At 40.0% G+C, this 21,404-nt stretch overlaps 1 protein-coding gene across 1 annotated transcript in view; it reads left to right on the top strand.

Moving 5' to 3' along the window:
- Positions 1–21,404, top strand: part of VPS50 (VPS50 subunit of EARP/GARPII complex) — a 269,783-nt gene that overhangs the window by 20,015 nt on the left and 228,364 nt on the right. Inside the window, exons 3-5 of the mRNA XM_075587338.1 lie at positions 11,505–11,627; positions 14,658–14,729; positions 18,646–18,699. Of these exons, the coding sequence (XP_075443453.1) occupies positions 11,505–11,627; positions 14,658–14,729; positions 18,646–18,699 (249 nt within the window). The remainder of the gene's footprint in view (positions 1–11,504; positions 11,628–14,657; positions 14,730–18,645; positions 18,700–21,404) is intronic.

The raw sequence follows: 21,404 nt of genomic DNA, 5'->3' as shown, positions 1-21,404 counted from the left end.
AGTATCTCGGGAGCGAGGGGGGGTCCCAGGAGATGACACTAGTACATTCCCATCCTGGTAAAAGAAATAAATAAAAGTAGGTGGATCTGCTGCTTTAAATACAAAGCTATGTTTTTTGTAACCTAAATGACACAATATTTTAGAATCCTGTTTTCGCTGGAAATGCCTTGTGACGAAATGGGCAGTGAGGCTCTTATAAAAGAGGTGAAGCCCATCCATTGCCCTACCGTCTGGATGAATATACAGGATTGCCCTATAAATACATTGTATTGTGGCTCATTTGGCCAAATATATATAGAAATCTTCTTTCAATAATTCACATTGCTGATTCTGTTCTTCATAAAAATGAACTATCCGTTCCCGCAAAGATAAAATTTTTTTGCTAGCACCTGTCCCTGCGACAGCCAGCGCACTTTAGAATGATACGGCAAATCCACACTGAGTACTTCATCGTCCACCTTTAACCTGTTACGAAACTGACGATGCCGTGTTGCATTTGCACGAATATAGTAAACAATACGTAGAACTTGTTCCAAAGTATCACTTAAAATAGTAGATTTAGCACAGAGATTTTACTGATAGTAAGATACAATGAAAAGAAATGAGAGCATCTGGATCTGATGATACTTTTTTTTTTTTTACCTGTGCAATAAACCTTTCACGTTTTCCTGTCATGGCAGGGGCTCCGTCTGTACATACACTCACTAAATTATATTTCTACCCGTATGAGTGCCCAAAGCGAGTAACTCTTCGTGGCACAGAAAATCTTCTGTTATAGCCCGAATAAAGTATAATACCTGCGCCGAGTCCGTTGTATCAGTTGATTCATCCAATGTGATTGAATAATTTATATTTTCCTTGTGGAGTATTGTGTGAAGTTGTTCTGTTGGGTTGAGGGCTAATTTCATACTGCCGATCAGTTATAGTTCTCCTTGACAGAGGCAGTTTTTTGTACTTTGAAACCCTATCGGGGTCTAAGCAACCTACAACTTCGACAATGTATTCTTTGACGATTTCTACATCGCTGAATTTCCTTCCCTTCCCCCCCACCCCCCCCGAGTACATAAGCATCTTTATACGTTGCTTCAGTGGCATTATTTCCGGGCCTTATTGCTGCTTAAAATAACTGTCTCTGCTTTTGCTTTTCATTTTTTAATTTCTGTAATGCAAGCTTTCGCACTTCTCCCTCTAATTTGAAATATGTGTGGTCCTTATGAGTGATATAATGCTGATGAGCATTGAATTTCTTCAATGTTGATATTGTAGTATCACAAAGCAAGCAAATCATCTAATCTTTAGCAGAAACAAGATAATATTGCAGTTCCCAATCCTCTTTAAAAATTCTGTTTTCTTCCTTCAGCGTTCTCTTGGTCTTCTTCGACATGATGGGCTGTTAACAGACAGAATAAAAAAATACACTCAAACACATACGCGGATATGGTCAAGTGTAACTATTCTCAAATTCCACTTCACACGGAAAGCCACGTGCACCGTTGTGAACAGTTGATTATCGACTGACTTATAACTGTCGCGTTTCTAAACCGTTGGCCTCGTCCGAAAACGCAGGTAAAGCCGTAGGTGGGGGTAGTGTAATTCACTTGACCAATGGGGAGCATCAGAGACAGTACACACCCTACCCACGCGTAGGTTAGACACACCCACGGCCTCTCGCCATGCAGCCTTGTGCGGTAGTGACGCCAGTCAGGCGGGGAGGTTAACTTACATTCTACTGTTGCATTAGAACTAAATCATGAGCATAGCCGGTGTCAAATTAAAGACGAACAAAAACATTAATAAAAATAAAAATGATTTGTTCTGCAGAATTTGGATTAAATCACAAGGCCACACTTAATGGCCTACTAGGCCGCAGGCGGCCTTAAGGCCGCGGGTTCCCCACCCCTGGTGTAAACCTTTATTTTCAGTGTGTAATGTAACTGCAAGCATAAAAATTTGTTTTTTAAAGCATAGCCAAGTTCTGTGGACACTCAGGGCTTAAAAACCCTTTGTTGAGGCCACATGTCTAGAGAAATGTTATTGCTAGGACTGTAGGCAAAGGGGTGTGTACGCAGTCCTTGTTAACTGTGATGGAGGGCAGGGCCATTGTTCAGGTCAAATTGTCATCAATCTCTACAGGAGACATCCATCTGAAACTGGACCCTGAGATCTTAAGACCCAACTGACTCGAGCATTAGTGGTTAGTTAGTTTCAATTTTCCACAGCCCTGATTGGCCTATGTAGCTCGCTTTGCAATTGGCCCACATACCATCCATGCTGTGATTGGTCCCACACGCAGCATCCACTCTGTAATTGGTCACCACCCTTTCTCCATGATTTCCTATTGATACAGGAATCTGGAAAAGGGGCCGCCAAACTCCGTTCCAGAGATTATTCCCGGACTGGCGTGGAGATTGACTAAATAGTGTACTCTGAGGTTGTGCTGAAGAAACCCAAGACGAGGCTGCGTGCCTTTCTGAAACGGAAGATATAAACTTGCCTGCTTGGATCTTGTAGCCAGCATTACCTGGAGTTCCCGATTCCCCCACAGAAGAGGAAGCTGCGCTAAGCAAGCCATTTCGATGGCACTGGGCACCTACAGTAGGACTGCTTGAATTCCCCCGGTATTACCTGTGTGATGTGAGTATAGCTCTGTTAGGTGTCTTTGTGCTGTCTGTTGGCTCTGACACAAATAAACACTTGTCTATTTGATCTGTGTCCTGTCTGCTTGATCCCGTGAAAGAGTCCTGGTCTCCCATGACATGCCTGGTTACACTGTTTCTCTGTACAGTTTGACCATACCGCTATCCATACCAGAGTTTTGTCACCTGGATGCCATCATATGATGTGCAAAGGTTAGGTCTGCTGCATTAAGCAGCTTGTACGGTCAAACCTACATGAAATAAAGGAACTGTGAGGTGGCAATTAATTTGAGGGCAGCCTTTTTGTTCATTTCAGATTCTTAATCTGAATCTGATTGCCGTGAAGCTATATTTTGAAGCTGGTAACAGCATGCTGCAAATCACATACAATAAGATTAAAATGTGTCAGAAACTGGTTCCAGTCGCTCTTATTCCTTAACCCAGGCTTGGCTGTTTTAAGATGCTTTATTCAAAACTAGCTGGAGATTTCTATAAAAGAAACCAACCTTAAACATAATTTGTATCAGGCTCGAAATAAACCCATTGCAGTGGTTTTTACTTGAAAGGAAATAAAACAGAAATAAGACCCTTTGGGGAGTTTTTTTTCCTGTTAGCCCTCTTACCCCAGTCACAGGATTCACAAGCAATAAACAGTGTAAGGTCCTTGTCAGCAGGGAGCGTTCAGACAGCAGTCAGTCTTTTGTAGTTAAGCAGCAACAGTTCCCATACTGTATGCAGTTTGCATGAGCCTGCTCCTTCAGCCGTAAAACAGGGCTACCAGCCAGGTTAATGAATCCAGTATACTAGAGGCGACAAATTAGCTCTGTAGCGCAGTGTGAGCAGGAAATCTAGATTCTGGCTCTTCCCCAGACAACTTGGGCTTCATTCCCTGCCAGGCTTTCACAGGCTGTAACACTAATTTGTATAGATGAAACTATGCATGATGTTTAAGAGGCCAGAATACGTGAATGATACACCCACACACCCACACACACACACACGTGTGTACATGCATTCATACTGCGATGCCCACACCACGTTGCAGTCTCTTTTATCCAAATTGTATCCAGAATGTAGCATTTCTCTATACGTGGGGTTTATGTACAGGGATTAAACAATATACTAGCAGGCCCACCATCCCTTTAAGTCCAAACAAAACATAAAATAAACTCCTACTCCTCTTAGGAGACAAACTGTTCTTTCAGCTTCAACCCTTACTAACTCGGAAGGCCAGCTAAGCTGGTTCCCACCCCAAAACATGCCCTGGCATATGCACCACACATCAACAGTCTTAAGACTATGATAAAAGTGTTTGCCTTATCTGTTTAGTACAGGGTTTGGAACAGACGCCCCCTGCTTCAGCACGGTCTCTGTCGTCCTTCCTTCTCTGGGGAACTCGGCCCCATGTGAGCTCAGAGAAACTCCTCTGTAGGTCCTCTGTGCCAGCTTCTGCAGCTGGGGAACACTTTCTATCTCTTCCCCCTCCCCCTTTTCTGGGGAAAAACAGTCTCTCACTGCGTTACTCTCTGTGTCTTCCTTAAAACACTTCCCTATTCATTCAGCCCAGGCTGATTAGCTGCACCTGAGGGTAGCCTATTCAGGAGAGGTTAACTCCATTCATGCTGGAAAGTCCCAGGGCTGCCCTATTTCAGCACCTAGAGGACCGTGATGGTATCACCACACACTCCAGGACTGCAATTAATGTTATTTCGGATCACTGCAGGGGCCATTCTCAAGGCTGTCAAAGTTCATGAAGCACGCGCAACTGCCATGGTTGCACAGCAAATCCTTATGGTCTGAGGTTGTGATTAAAACATTACTAATTTATATAGGACAGCTCCATATTCCATTTGAGGGCTTTGAATTCTAATATGTATATGTGTGTATGTGTTTAAAAAAAAAAATCAGTTCTGTACTATGAGAAAATACTTGTAGCGTTAAAGATTTTATTAATGTATTGTAATGTAGCAAGCATTGTTGTTTCTATAGAAACCATTTACAAAGTCACACCCCCTTCCTCTTCTGAATCTGGCTCTGGAGCCCTGCTCTCTCTCTAGCAGTGCACCAATTGTATCTTGTGCCTAAGTAAAATTTGTAGTGACAACTGCGCTCCAGTGTTTGATCACACAAATGATGGAGAAAGGAACTCAGGCTAATAAGACATAACATCCTCTGTGGGGCCAAAAGATCCCTGAGGTAGGGGCAAGCAATAAACCCCCATAATACCTCCAATGGGATGGTCCCCCTCAAAGTGTTAAAAGTACTTACATATTACACTGGTCCTTTGGATTCCTGGTAGACGTGCAGCCAAGTAGATATGGATAGCTGTAGAGAAAAGAGGAAACTGGCGCACAGTCCAATGAAGTGGGTCCCAGGATAACAAAAATGAATGTTTATTGATGTGAAAACATCCAACAAACAGAGGAGAGCAACCTCCTACGCATTTCGAACAGTAGTTCTTTGTCAAGGAGTATGTATCTTGTGCCTGCCTGGTCACATGATCTTCCACACAGAACTTTGCATCCTAGGTACTCTTGTGCTACATCATGGTTACTTACTCTTGTGCTACATCATGGGTACTTACTCTTGTGCTACATCATGGGTACTTACTCATTTTATAGGTTCTGATTAGGTTGAGCGCTCCGCTGGAGCGTCCAGGCCGATTGAAACGCACTTTTTTATGTCACCTTGGCCACTGTTTATCTTTTTAAAAGGCTGCTGTTTTTGTACCTAACCTTCTGCATCCTTAATTACTATACGTTTCATTATTACTATTTCATGTTTTTAGTCACTCTTCTCTAATGTGTTTTCTAACCAATGCTCAGTGTGCCTTTCTGTCCTATGTTTGATGTTAAAGACAATATCTGAGGAGATTGATGTTAAAGAAGCAATGCATGTCTCTTGTGTGCAGCGGAAACCTTAATCGAATTCTTAACCCTTTTGCTGGCCGAGGCCTAGGACTCTGTCGGCAAAATAGTTTTATAGCCGTGATTCCACTTGTTTTTGTTTGTATTTTTTATTTTTTTTTAAAAAACCAGTAATCTTTTTGTTGGGGTGGAGATAAGATTTCCCCCCCCCCCCATCATTTTCTAATACAGCGGTGCTCAAACTGGGGGGCGCAGCGGCTGCAGAGGCCCCGCACTCTTCCCCGGAGGCATTTCAATGAATGCCGGGGGATTGCGTGAGGCCTCTTTAACTTCACTTACCTTTTCTTCGGCGACAAGTCGCCATGACAACGCGGCGTCAAATTATGCTGTGGGGTAATGTGACGTCACGTGACCCCGTGGTGTCATTTGGCGCCGGAGAGGAGGTAAGGGAGGTGGGGAGGGAAGCAGAAAGGGGGTGCGCACGCTGGAAAGATTGTGCACCGCTGATCTAATCTGTTTCATGATTATACTGTTTGTGGACGCTAGATTCTGCAGGTAAATTGTCAACCCATGCTTCAGTTTTGCTGTTTATAGCCAACAGGATAAAGCCATTATTATTGCTAAACTGTGTAAACATTTTCTGTTCTTGCTACCTGGAACTGCACCTTCAACCTCAAAAGTCTAAATGCAATGTAAATAGACAATCCATACCACTTGCCTTCTGAGCTCATTCCACAGGGCAATGATGCTGCCAAACTTTAATACTTCACAAAGACTGAGTTATAATGTAGCATATGAAATATTACATTGTAATTCTGTAAACTTGGATTTCTTGAAAAATGGGATGAGTATAAAGAAGGAAGTGTAAAGGCAACTTGTAATAAAGAAAACATGCAGCAGGGGGCAGTCGTGCATCAATAAATGAAAATCCTTTAAAACTAAATATGGTCAAAATGTGTACGATAATTAAGCTTGCTGCAGTGATGTTCTGATCGCATAGTGACACCTCTTCATTACGGATGCTACTTATTAAGAGCTTAATGCATCTTCGGATGTTTTTGACTACTTATTTGGGACCATGTTCATAGAAATAAATACGAAATTGTAGCAGTTTATGCCTGTTAGCATTGTATTAAAAATTGCATCTCATTCAGGTGTTTGTAAAACATTGAGATGTGATTAGAATTTGATTTGCCTCATTTAAAGGGCAGTCCCTCCTACTGTGTGACCAAAGTGAATAAATGGCAGTGGCATGTTCTATAAGGTACGTGTAGGCGTACACGTGAGACACATCATTTATAGGTTGAACTTGATAGACGCATGTCTTTTTTTTTAACCTCATTTACTATGTAACAGAATTTTAAAACAAATTGGACATGTATAAGTTTTTTTTAACATTGCTTTTAAATGTTTAATGTCTCCCATAGTAAACAAATCCTTTATACAATTTTCACCTAGTCTTTTCTTCGTTGTCTATTCAGGTAGATTGTTCATCCTGAGTGTTTACCTTTCATGTTTTGTGTGGGAAATGATAGCAGCATCATTTGTTGTTAAGGGATTAAAGGGAGAGAACAATGACCAGATACTATGGATATTACTGTTTGCGGTTCCAGAACACATTACAATCGCGTAAACTTTGCTGAAAGCGGGGTAGTTGCAACATATGTGCACTCAGAGGGTTAATGAACCAGGCAGATGGTATCTGAGCCCTTTTAATATATTTGTTAAAGATTTTAACAAGACTTAATAGGCACCATTTAGAAATCAATTTAAAGCTGCATGTACACTATTGCACAGTTTTGAAAATTACACCTAATTTGTGGTTGGAAATCATGACACTTCCTATATTATAACAAAAGGGTAGGACTACATAGATGATTTTAAAGCATTTATTGCTGATTTTAAGAGATTTTAATTCCCATTAAGATTGCTACATAATTAGGAATATTTAAGTTTTTTTGCTGTCACATATAAGCTTCTGTATGTGATTCCAATGAGAAATATCTGGTTTGCCACAAAAATCTCAGCAAAATGCATGCGGGAGGATGCTATGAATAGAAGAAAGTCTCTGTGGATTAAAATGTCTTTTTTGTATGAAGACCTCTGGAGTTGCCGGTGTTTTAGGAGGATGTGTCCTGGATGCTATGAATGGTTTTGGAAGGGGAGGGGGGCCGGGGGGGGGGGGGGAGGGGAGAGAATTTAACCATTGATAATTGGCAAATTGATCACCTGGGTCTTTTGTCTAGATACACATTTAGTAATTGGTTGTTTTAATTTTTTTGTGTGTGTGATAATGATCTGGCTACAATACTGTTGCCATAGAAAGGATTGGAACAAAAATGGATAAAGACCACACACCAAACTGCTGCAAATGGCAGCTGGAAGCTGCTAGAGGGGCTGGGTGCAACACACACCGCATCTGTGTACAATCCACGAACAACAACAAAATACTGTGGCACTCCAGGCTTAGAAAAATACACAAATTATAAAAAAAAAAAATTCAACATTTTGCTGTTTCATCTTACACCATCAATAAATGTAGTATTTATCCAAGACCGGTGTGCTACAGTGTTTTGCCAAATAAAGGACTATGAATGTAGCAGATGTTATTGCATGCGTTAACGCTATCATTAAGGAGAAAAAATGCATTAACAAAAAGGTTACTGGGACTCCATTCCTCTGGCCATTGTACTACAAGAAACTATGATTATAGACTGATGTGGTGGTTGACCTTGTTACTCCGCCGTTGCTTGTACTGTATACAGAATGCTTCAAAGTAAAATGCACATTTTATCCCATAGCGCTGTTTTATGTAATACACACCCGTTTACATGCACATGTGATTGTCTCAGATAAAAGGACAGCAGGCCCAGATCTCGAGCCTTGACCAAGCGAGCAGTAATTGTTGGGCACAGGGAGAGGGGCGGAATGACGTCTAAAAAGCTCCCCTGACAGGCATGCAGTCAGGGAAGGCGAGCATGCTGAAGGCATTCAGATGGTCGGCCAAGGATCCTTCTTCACTGATGGCTTTATTGAAGGGCAGTCACTCCTTGGACTAATGTCAGTGGCATTTTCTGTAGGTTAAATGTAGGTTGCATCATCTATTTGTACATATCAGACAAGTACAATATACAGTAGGTATTTTAAACTTTTTTTTTTGCATTTTCAGTTGTTTCACATACACAGGGAAACAGAACTGGGTTCATTCTTGCTCAATATAACAAAAATACAGTTAACGTAAATTAAATAACTGGATACAAAATACTTGTTTAGATAGTCGAACAAGTGACTTATTATTCAGCTAAAAGGCCTCACAGAATATATGGTGCAATGTGTGTGCACACACCCGCCTTCTTACATACATGTTTACCTACTCAACGCACTGAAAGCTATGGTATTTATGTTGTACCTGACAGACCACACCCACCCCAAATCCTAGCCAATCAGGTCGCTGTTTGTTATGCGATCTCGGCAATATTTCTTGCAGTGTCCACAGACCATCAAACTCCTGTAGATGTTGCTTATGACCAGGAACTTTACATCCATTATTCATCCGTTCTATTAACAGATGAATGGAGATCAGTAGGGGTATCTCTTGCATATTCACTGAACCATGAACTTATCTTTGAAAGGCACTTTGTATCTGCTGGGCCTCTCCTGCTTATCATTGGGCGAACCGCTCACGTGACCGGCCCTGCGCTCCCGTGAGCGCTCAAACGAAAAAATTGTCGGCTACGCTTCCTCACGCTTGTGGAAGCGTGCGTGAGCCCCTGCTAAAGCCGCTCTCATTGCGGCTGCAGGGGCTTACTGACAAGCGTCAGCGCTGACCATGCCCGTGGCCTAACCATGGCGGCTTCTATATCCAACCATCCACTTACACCAGATCTTAAATGTGCTTGATGTACTTGTTTGTGCCGCTCTTGAATTGGATCATAGACATGGGAGGGACAAGCCACTACCTGGGTGTCTGAATTTTTTCCCCCCCCAAAGTTCTTGATACTCACCTCCCCCCCGCCCCCCACCCGCAAATAAAAATATAATTTGTGAGTACATTAACATCTCAGATGTCTGCAACCCTGCTTTTCTTCATTATCTTCCACTGTAGCTAAGGATTCTGGGAAATTACATGCAAATGAGCACACTGTCACCTTTTGCTTCAAGTCCATTTTAACGTGGACCCCTATAAGCTTAGTGTAGTTGGTAAGATGTCGGCTTAGCAAGGTCCTTTCCCATCATGACATCATAAATAAGTTTCTTCCTCCTTTGCATTCTCTCTGTCAAAATACCAATGTCTGCATCTTGGAAATAGCGTTAATATGTTACATGCCATTAGATCAGAGTGTACCTGCTTTACTGACTGTCAAATTCTCTTTTTCTTTTACAATATCTCTGTTCCCAGTGCAAATGATATGCAGCTAGATTATATTGTATTTTAACCATTTCAGATGCCACCTTTCCCATTTTATTTTTGGGCGTGACCAACATTTGCAATGGCACCTTGTTTCAGGGACAATGCAACAAGACGGGGTTAGTCTGATTAGGCGTCTTTATTCAGCCAGCAAAAACATGGAGCAAAAATAACAGAGCTTTTTTTCAGTTTATATAAAGAAACGCAAAAGAAGTCTTGAGCAGGGCTTTGCCCTTTTTCCCAATAAGGGTTGTTCAGAGTCCAGAGTAGCAATATACCGTAGGCATATATGTCCCAGAAAAATAGACCTTCAGTCAAGTTGTTCTCCCTCCAGCGTTCCAGCGTGTCTCCCTGGTTCAAACAGACCCAGGCACAAGTCGGAGCTCTGTTTTTTTTTAAAGTCCGTTAACGAGGCAGCTGGGACCTGGCTAATTAACCCAGCCTTTTTCCAGCTGATTAACCATGTCGGTGCTGGACTGCAGACCTATATATCTACAAGGCATAGGGCCGGTGTCTTACATTCACCCTATCACACACCACCTTGCAATAAGACTTTATTAGTCCATTGATGATGGGGATGCATTCGATTGAGTGAAATTTATCTAATCCACATGAGTCACTTGTGTTTTTAAGTCCTAATTTTCCTACAAATCGGAAGCATTTCTTCAACCTGTTGCATAATTTAAGTCCGTATTCATGCAACTGCAGGAATATCGCGATGTTTCATTGAAATAAAGAAAATGACAAGGAAATTGTTGAAGTGTTAAAATATTTGCTCTGGGGACTTGCACATTATGAGCCGAACGGATTCAAGTTTTCCCTTCTGCCATTTGCCACAATAAGCCCTTTTTGTTGGAGTAGTTAATGACTCGGCTTTGACATAAATCCAATATTAATCTTGTTAAAAAGGAAACACAGTAATTACTGTATTACCCTTCAACATTTATAGTGTAAAACCTTATGGGACTATCTTCCTGAACATTAGTACAGTGTCATCATGTTAGCATGTTGTGCTGTAACAAATTATTTGGCTGAGCTGCAGTATATCTCCATGGAGATGGTGCAAATAGCAGTCGGGGTATCCTACCTCCTGATGCAAAAGAGAAGCACCTCGACACGCTGCCGCAGTCTTAGAAACAGTCCATGAAGCCGAAAAGATTAACGTAGTGGATGTACAATCAAGTCACAATTACAACGTGGATACTCAGGCTTATATATTGCATTCGCCTACCTGTTTCACTTGGCTCTTCAGGGGAAGGCGTTTACATGAATGCCTACCACCTGCATTTATAAAGACCAACTGGTGAATTCAGAACAATTATCCTCAATTATAGCAAATTCTTTACACACATTTCCGAGGAGGCAATGATTAACAAACAGGCATCAACAAAAAATAAGATCATACTAACAAAAGCAGACAGCTTCTAAGATTGTGCCAGTTTTCAGTTGCCTTTTGTAGCATGCTATGTGATATTGCTCCTAGTAATATTTCAGTACGCATTTTGAGAGGCGCTTTTATAAGAACATTAACCTCGTGCCAGCAATATGTTGTATAACTAATGCAGACTAATTTTGTGCTTTTCTCTTCTTCAGGAGGAGCTGCGAGAGCTTCGGGAGCAGCCCACGGATCCTCAGGCAGAACAGGAACTAATCAACAGCATTGAGGATGTTTATTTTTCCAATGACACTTTTGATATCATTAAGTACGAGCTTGAGGTAAACAAATAAAGAAATACTGCACTATACAGCTTGTGTTATGTACAGTTGTCTACAGCTTTAAATCCGCTGTGTAGTGTACGAGCGCCTATTACGGCTGTGGCCATAGTGTGTGCGGCGCGAACCAAATATAGTACCTCTCAGGCCGGCCATAGTGTGCACGAAGAAGCGCAACGACCGTGTCACGTATCTAGTTCAGCCAATGAGGGCGAACCAGCCTGGTGACATCACGGCCATGCCTCCACATCAGAATCCACGGATCGCTCGGGTAACAGGCGCGCGACTCCTTGTGCTCTGTCGCACGCACGACTGCACTATAATCGTGGCCTAAAGATGTTGATGCATTCGAAATCTTGATACCTAAGGCAGCCATCCATATATTTTTTACTAATTGGGAGTAGTGTTCTTTGGAACGGAACCATGCTATTTTTAGAATCGGGGGCCCCCATCTCTTGAGAATTTTACCTTTTTGTATGTGGCAATGTTTCTGCTCAGTTTTGGCAAACTCAAATGTGACTGGAAGTGAGGCTTGGATGGTGGAGGCCTGTAGGAAGCCACCTACCATCAGAGCACGACATTGCAACTTCGTATTGGGCAATCCAACAGGCTCTATAGATTTGGCTTTAATTTTACCAGCACATTAAAAGGTAACTATCTCGGGAACTGGAAGGTCCCTGCAGCTAGAAGTTGCATGATTCAGCTCTCCGGTCCAATATCTAGAATAAATAAATTCCAGAAGTGGGGGATTGCTGCTTTAAGAAGGCGGGATTTACAGGTTCCCAAAATCTGTTTTATGGTAAATTCTTTAGTTTCGCACTTCAGTTGCGTTAAGCCCTTCTTACCGCCAACTGTAACAAACGCACAGGAAGCTTGCTAAATAGCTTTCTGTACTATACATGTTTGATACTGAATTTCATTTTATGGGATAAAGTGCCTTCTATATAATTGACATCAATTGAGCTGCCTACTGTAAAGGGTTATCTGGAAGTGTTGAAGGATCAAGTAAGTAAACATTTAACGTATAGGCAAAAGTAATAAAATATTAAAAACTCACATATAGTGTTATACAGTACATCGGCAGACCCACTGTATTCATCACACTGAAATCTGGTGTCTGGATGGTAGTAATATGACCTCCTCACAGTGAGGGTCCCATATGGAGATATAGCATCTCTGATGGGACGAATAGTTATCAGCCGAATGGAGACACTGATGGGGTGACAGCGTGCTAGTGAGACAGCCACTACGTGTTTCTTGTCATATGCTTAGTCAGGGGGACGAAACGCGTAGTGGCTGTCTCACTAGCACACGGTCATTTCACCCTATCGGTGTCTCCATGTCTTTTTGGGATGCAGGAGGGATCCTTACTTTGTATTAATCTTGGAAGCCCAGGGTCAGCACGTGTGCAACTTTGTGTTATCAGAAAGTGTGAAAAAATAAATATATAATGTGTATATATTTTATAATATATATATATATATATATTATATTTTTAGTACATAATTATACAAAGCAATTTATACAAAACAATTGGCTCACAATTGGCAAGTGTACGCCACATAAATAGTATAAAAGAGATACAGCTCAACCCCGTTATAACGCGATCCGTTACAACGCGAATCCGCTTATAACGCGATGCAAGCGTGGCTCCCAATTTTAGTATTTATGAATACGTTACAACACGATTATTGGTATCTTAAATACTTTATTGTACAATGCCTACAATTGTACATTATTTCTAACGCGATCCGCTTATAACGCGATGTGATTCTTTGGACGGCGTTATAAGGGGGTTTAGCTGTACTTCACCAAAATCAAATGATCGGGAAGGAGACACAGCACTAGATGGGGAAAAAAATGGGTATTTAATCCATATCCAAATGTATCCAACGTTTCAGAGCCATTTCAGGGAGGTGTGTGTGTGTGTATATGTGTGTGTATATGTGTGTGTGTATATGTGTGCGTGTATAAGTGTGTGCGTGTGTATGTGTGTGTATATGTATATGTGTGTATATGTATATGTGTGTATATGTTTGTATGTTTATGTATATAACCTCAAAGCATCATTAGCAGTTCTATTAAAATTCAGTTCATAGTCATATTCAGGCAGTAAGGGGAACGCTTTCAAATGTTCTAATTTTTTACATAAGCTTTAATTAGGAGCCCTTTTTGCTTTATAAGAAATATCTGATTTACCATGGTTAGGACAATGCCATAATAAAATGAATGTTAGTTGCCTTTAACAGGTCCCCAAATACTATAGGAGGATATTGAAATGAGCTCTGTGATCTGAATTAAATAGAAAAAGGTTGAATTAAATTTTCACAAATACATGGATTTATGAATTTTGTGATAAATGATTATGCGGCTTTTAGTAGATTTGTTTATTGCATTTTACCATAAACACTATAACCAGTTGAACTATTATTAAGAAAAATGTAAACTGCCTATCTCCCATTAAAAATAGCTTTCGAGACCAAATTTTGCAATTAAGTATTAATAACACTGCAATGTATTTGACCGTGTTAGGGCAGAAATGCATAACGTTATGCATTTGCACAGCAGAATATTTTTTTTAACACTGTATATAATAAACATACATTAAAGGAAAATTTCTACATTTCCGTTTTGTTTTCCGACAACATATTTTAACTATTAGCTACATCTTACATTGAATCTTTATTTAGAGAGTTATTATTCAGGATATTGGAAACAAAACATCTGGGGAGATATCTGCTTCAACTGTGTTACCTTCACTATAAAACTCAATCATATTGTCTAGATGTAAAAATGTGTAATGAATAAGGAAATTGTAGGATATTAAATATATTTACATTAACAAGGAATGCCTTTTATTCTGTCTTATCTTGTATTCGGCTTACAGTAACATTATTTCAGCATAGACACATGATTGTCTTAAGTTATGGCACTTTCTTACCTTTTCTTTCTTTTCTTTTTCTTTTTCTTTTTGTGGAAGTTCACTGTAGCGTTACAAATGTTATTTCTCACTTCCTTTTTATATATATTCAGAAGCTCCCCACAGATCTCGGACTACAAGAACTGGAAGAGTACAGAGACAAGCTAAAGCGACAGCAAGCTGCAGTAAGTAAAACCGCTTTCTCTGCTTATAATTTAGCTATGTGTCTCGTCCAGTCCTAATACTACAGCAGATTTAGTTCCTAACTGTGTTTTTGTTTGTTAAATCTATATTTCTGTTCTTACATGCTTACAGTTTTTGGATTAACCCGCAGATAATGGAAAGTGCAATAAGTTTTTTTTTTTTTTTTTTTTTTTTTTTTTTAAAGAAAGTGGTATTTGGTTACAGAAAGAGTAGCACTAGAGATGGGCAAATTGGTAAAAATCCCATGTGCAAATTTTCTGCACTGGTTTTTCCCAAATAAGAGCGAAAGAGACCTATTTTACTAGTGTCGCAAGTTCTAACATTAGCTTGTCAATATAGTTCTTCTGGAAATCCTTTAAGGAAGTGTGGGGTGTAAAATGTACTTTTACAGATCTAATTAGCATATCTCCCAGGTATCTGTGTGCTCCTTGTTTTAGCCCAGGCGTCTCTCCATATGTTATTTGGAGGGAGGTTTGAGGGAAGATATAGAACTTCAGACTTGTTAAATAGCTACCTCTCTCCTCCCCCTATCTCTCACCCCTCCTCAATGAAAAAAATTGTCAGAATAATAATTTGCGGCTGACAGGAACTTGCAAATACGCGGCGGATTAGAATTTCTGCGAGATTTTGTCCATCTCTAAATATCACCCAGTCTTTCAAATCCTAATGTGATCAATAAAACATATAACACATTTGCCTGTCTCAGCATGCCAGTGAGGATTTACTGTAGCAAATCACTTCCAGGCAAAGTGCTACATTAGTGTACATATTAACAGTACTGGCTATATACATGTATCTACATGTTTTATGTGGCTGATTAAAGGAGCAATCCTGCTTCAACATGCATATTGAGGTTGCAAGAAAGGGAATACACTTTACAACTTGTTTTTAGTAATATGAATATTACTGTTAATACTAATCAAATGATACAAGAATAGAAAAGCTTCTGAAATCTCACAGGTCTTTTATGCAAGTGTACTGTTATTTTGTGAAGAAACAGCGAATAGAATGTTGAAGTGGCTCAAGCCTCCACATTTTTGACATATCTAAAGACAACCCATGCTGCTGCTGTTGCATAATGCTTTAGTACGCATACTTGAAATTTGCAGTGCTGTAAAGGTTTTGGTGGAGCTTGTATACATATCCAGAGAGATCCTATCCCTTCAGGGTCACGTTTAGGTCTATGGTTATGAAAATAAGTGGCAGAGATTTGATATGAGAAATCTACTGTGAGAGAGTAGATTACTTTATCAGAATCGGTTAATTAAATTTACTTCCCATTATTGCATCTTCCTAGCGGTTGCAGTAATAATGTCCCAACAGTGTCTTGCTATACTCTGCATCCATAAGACCCAAATCCATAGATAAACCAACTTCATTAGATTTAATCAGAACTGGTATTTTTGAAGAAAATCATTTTTTTTATTTCTGTAGTGTAGCAGTATAAAATTGCCAGCATATTCATGAAATTGAGTTCTGCATAATTGGTCACTGTAGTGTTCCTTCACTGTAGCATAGCTGTCATTCTTTCATTTGTGGCTTATTTTCAGGAAAGTATACAGGCATACCCCCCTTTAAGTACACTCACTTTAAGTACACTCGCGAGTAAGTACATATCGCCCAATAGGCAAACAGCAGCTCGCGCATGCGCCTGTCAGCACGTCCTGAACAGCAATACCGGCTCCCTACCTGTACCGAAGCTGTGCGCAAGCGGGGAGACTATAGAGCCTGTTACACATGCGTTACTTACATCAGTTATACACGTATATGATGATTCCAGTACAGTACATGCATCGATAAGTGGAAAAAGATAGTGCTTCACTTTAAGTACATTTTCGCTTTACATACATGCTCCGGTCCCATTGCGTACGTTAATGCGGGGTATGCCTGTATAATGGTTTGATGCTTCTGTATATAAATAGTTTTGTGTAGGTGTTTTACAGTAGTGTGCATACTGTTTCCTTACTGGTTAATCAGTTAATCTTTTAGATAATAAACATCATTAAGCATCAATTTAAATCATGACATCCAGGTTTTCTGTTTCGGCATCAATCATTAAAATAATTCTTATTCTATCCACATTTCATTATCTTCACTTCTTGATATGTATTTACCTATATTTAAGCGCTATATACTGTATGTTGCAGGTCTCTTCAGCTTCCGAGAGGGTAAATCAAAAAGCAAGCAGTTAGCAGGATACGTCCATTGTGTAGACGAACCCCCCCATAAGTTCCGTGTGACCGTGTTTAGATGCGGTCTTGATTTCCTTATGAGCTGTACAAGTTGAACTTATTAATGACAGAGATTGCAGGACTGCAGCAAAACGGTTTCTCTACTGCAGTCATGAAGAGCGTTAGTAAGATTTATTTATATACAGTGAGGACATTTTACCTTATCACGAGCTTCTCTAATAAAGCCATTTGAAGTGCAGTGGTGTCCGAAAGTGGGAAAGGCTTAGCAGCCATTTTAATTGTCGTTTTATAATAATTTCCTAAGAACGAACTACAAAATATAAAAAAATCACGAAAGAGCAGAGACAAAACACGAGAGGTGGGGCAGACACTCATGTATAGAATGATAAAGAAATCTTTAAGAAGAATACAAATATGAGCATCACCTTTAGCGCACTTCCTGTAGGAATATTCTCACTTCAAACAGATTGTTGGCTCAATAGATTTTCATAAAAGCAGATCCTGTCACATGTATATTTAAGGGTAAGAAGCAGGGTACCTCCCACCAAAGCTTTACTACCACTTTTAGGGAAAACAAAGCTAATAGTCCTGTACCAGTGAAGCTGCTCAGTGGCGATTACTAACAAGTTATTTATTGGCTCTCTAGCAGATTTATGTCCCTTAGGCTACGTTTATAGTGACGGCGAGGCGACGGTCGCTGGAAAATCAAATAGAGATGACTTCTGTCGATCGCGACCAATCCGACGCTCCGTCGCGCTTATTATAAGCGCATGCGACGGCGGCAATGCATTTGTTTTGCCGCGGCGTCACTGTCGCCGGCTCTATAAACGCAGCCTAACATTCAGCACAAGTAGAATTTATTGGTCAAAGGATACAAATTAACATAAAACATATTTGGTAATTGACCAGCTTGTGTTGTCATGAGAGCAGAACTTAATGATTTATTTCATATCGGAACCAAGTCTCATGTTTCTGTGACTGGGGCTATTTTACAGGGGAGCTAAATCGGGGTAACTATGACTTAATTACGTTTACTTTTGTGTATCAAAATTAAATAGATAAACATTAATTGAAAAATGCTTGATGCAGATCTCTGAAGCACAACCATCGGAAACTACAGTACAGTAGTATTTTCCAGCTTAAGATCCATAGAAACTATGATTACAGATAGTAGTGGTTGTATAAATATTGTCTGGAAAACATAAAAATGAAACTAGCATTTCCTGTCACTTGCTGTACATGTGCATGACTGGCTTAGACATTGTTCTTTCCAAACCCCTTTTTGTTGTTGTCCAGTTTAGAACATAAGCCTTGTTTTTCAAAATAAGAAGAGACATGCATGCAAAATACAACATGTAGTGTGCAGTGCAATGTTTTACCATCTGTTTCTTGGCTTTTCATTTCTTTTGTTTTTCTTACGCAGGCTATTTTTATTTGTTATTCTTTGATTATTTATCTGCCGATGTGTCTTACACTTTTGCATTATGAAAATAAACTATAGCCCAAAGTTATATTCTCTCTTTATTCGGTTTTATCTATTTTTATTAGACTGTTTCCTATTTGGAATCCGAGTTTTGTGAATTTTATGATTCCTGTGTCAAATATACAGTACTTGTAGCTAAATCCTGAGCCAATATGTATAACTTTCTAGTGACTTGTGTTCATTCATGTTTGGTTGTTTTTCACCTTTTTCAAACATTTGTAGGTATCAAAAAAGGTTGCTGATCTGATTCTTGAAAAACAACCTTCATATGTCAAGGTAAGAATAATGGCAATGTGATATAAAGTATTGTTTCAGTGATGGGTGTGATCGATTTACACAGAAGGGATTAGAAATAGTTGGGAGAAATAATATAGGGAAAATAATATATTATGACCCCAATGTATCAAAGCAAACGTGGTGTAACAAATCTGCACTATATTTATCAAAAGAAACAATTCTATCGATTTTCAATGGGACTTAGCATAAGGATTGTACTGCTTTGGCCCTAATACATATGGTCTCATATCTTTATGTTCATAGTAATATAGAGTATAGCTACAGTATGACTTGACCTACTGTACAGAAGCTTTTCTGGTGAACTGCGATTTTGAAAAGGCCTTTATGATAGTATTTGCGACAAACTACAGTATAAGAATCAGAACGGTAGATTTTGCTAAAAAATAAATGTCAGAGTGAAAGCTTACTGGACTCTCCCCAAAAGTCAAGTTGTTTGGTATTTTCTGATGTGATGCCCTTAGGAAAATGCAGGCGTGTCATTTGTATTCCAGATATTTAATCCTAAATACTTTCCCCATATGACTTTGGGATTGTGTGGCTGTAGTTTATGAATTTATTTTATATACCAGGTCAATTCCAATCCTCAAGTTCCCCCTTCCCTCCTCAGGGACTGATTGAACCATCTGTGCTGAAGCTGGGATATCCTAAAAACCTAACCTGCTATGGGGACATGCATGGAGAGAGTCAGCAATGGGAGACAGCAGAGGGAATAGTTGAACATATACTGTATGGAGCTGCTTACTTGTGCCACTTCTTATTAGCTTATAGTGTAGTGCAAAGTTGTTGAGACAAATATCCATTTTGACACCAGTGTTTTAAAATGACACGTTACTATTTGGAAGATGTTCAGCTCTGCATTTTTCCTTTTAGTGACAGAGGGCCAAGCATTGCATATAATCTTAACTTAATAGTGTTAAGGTTAAAGGTGTAAATGTATAAACCTTTAAACGCTGTGTGTGGACAGGGAAGTAAACAAGGTCTCAACCATTCTCTGCTTGAACCTCTCATTGGAACCAAAATTAAATTTCCATGCAAGCACTATGTTTAGTTAACTCTTACAACTTATTCGATATCCGCCGAAGCAGCCGAAATTTCCCATTGAAGTCTGTTGCTTGGCAGTATGTAGCTATGATTTAAAGCAGCCGTCCAAGCTGCTGTTTTTTTTTTTAATTATTTTTTTCTCTTTTAATATGTGCTTTAATACAATCCACACAATGATAAGTAATTGGCTAAGTTGCCGATATATCCATTCTCCTGTGATCGATCAACAAAGATTCGTCTCAGGGGTTCACTAAATGGCGTCAGTGCAGCAGAAGATGACCAAAGATGCAAAGTTCTGTGGAGAAGATCATTTCACCAGGCAGTCACTATATACAATTGGTGCACTGCTAGAGAGCAGGGCTCAAAAAGGTGTGTGCCAGAGCCTGTTTCAGAAGAGAAAGGGATGTGACTTTGTAAATAAGATAATAAAATATTTTTTTAATTAGTGCAACATAACTAAAAGGAGGTACAAGAACTCTCCTACGCGTTTCATCCTTGATAAAATACCTCACGGTAGGAAACACGTACTGTACCTCCTTTTCGTTATGTTGGACTAATAAAATAATTTTTGTAATCATCTTTTTTTACCCTCACTCCCTTGGCTGTGTGCTGCTCCTTTTTGTTTTTCAGCACTATGTTGAATACTGGAAAATTATTATCGACCCTGTCATATTACTTTTCTTTATGTTTCAAAATTCGGAATTATGCTTCTAATAAAAGTGAAAAAAATGTTAATCTTTATTATTTGTAAAATAGAGTATTTTTACCTTGATGCGAACTTTATAAGATTAGTCTAAAGGATGACAAAAAAAATGCAAAAAATATCTACAGAAATCTGAAATGTGAAAGATTGTAATAACTAAGCTTCTAATTACGTAATGATGTTACAATAGTTGTACAGTATTTATTTTCTACTAGCTGATGTACCCGGCATTGCCCGTGATGTAAATGTGTGATGGTTATTATGAGCGATAAAGAGTGTATGGTAGGTGAAGTATGTGTTTTAAAGGTTGTTGAATAATAAATGTCTAAAGAGATATGCAATGAATGTGTGCAACGAGGGGCACATCCGTTACTTAGAAATACAGTACAACAGAATGTACATTTTATTGATAAAGTTAATGACACAATTAAAGGGATTTACACAATCGTAGGTGTAATGGTGATTTTCCAGAGTGTGGATACATGTAATACACAATGCAGATAGAATGTGAGTAACACAGTACATTAGGAATGAGTAGTAGTTGCTAGATGTGGGGAGTGTCTTATCTGCTAGTGTGGATGCGTCGCAACCACGACAGAGGGAGGCGTCGAGGTATCGCCGACACGGCGGAGGTGCTCCCATGCGTTGGGCCTGGCAGGCAGGCTTAGCAGCTGTCTGAGGTAATCGTGACTGGCGTCGCTCCTGAATTTCCGGAAGGCGGTAGGAGGGTGCAGTGGCGGCGCACGGGAGGGTGAATGTGAATGTTGTAGAGTGTGAGGTGAAGGTTGCAGCGGCGGCGCCCCTGCGGTGAAGGGAGGCGGGAGGAGGGTGGTGCGACGGCTCCCGTGAGGAGGTGGGAGGATGTGGCTGCAGCGGCGTGCCTGAGGTGAGGGAGGAAAGGAGGTGGGAGAGGGTGCTGCGGCGGCGCCCATGTGGGGAA

Source organism: Ascaphus truei, chromosome 2, assembly GCF_040206685.1.
Source record: "Ascaphus truei isolate aAscTru1 chromosome 2, aAscTru1.hap1, whole genome shotgun sequence".
NCBI classification, from domain to species: Eukaryota; Metazoa; Chordata; class Amphibia; order Anura; family Ascaphidae; genus Ascaphus; species Ascaphus truei.
This window is presented reverse-complemented; position numbering and strand designations above follow the sequence as displayed.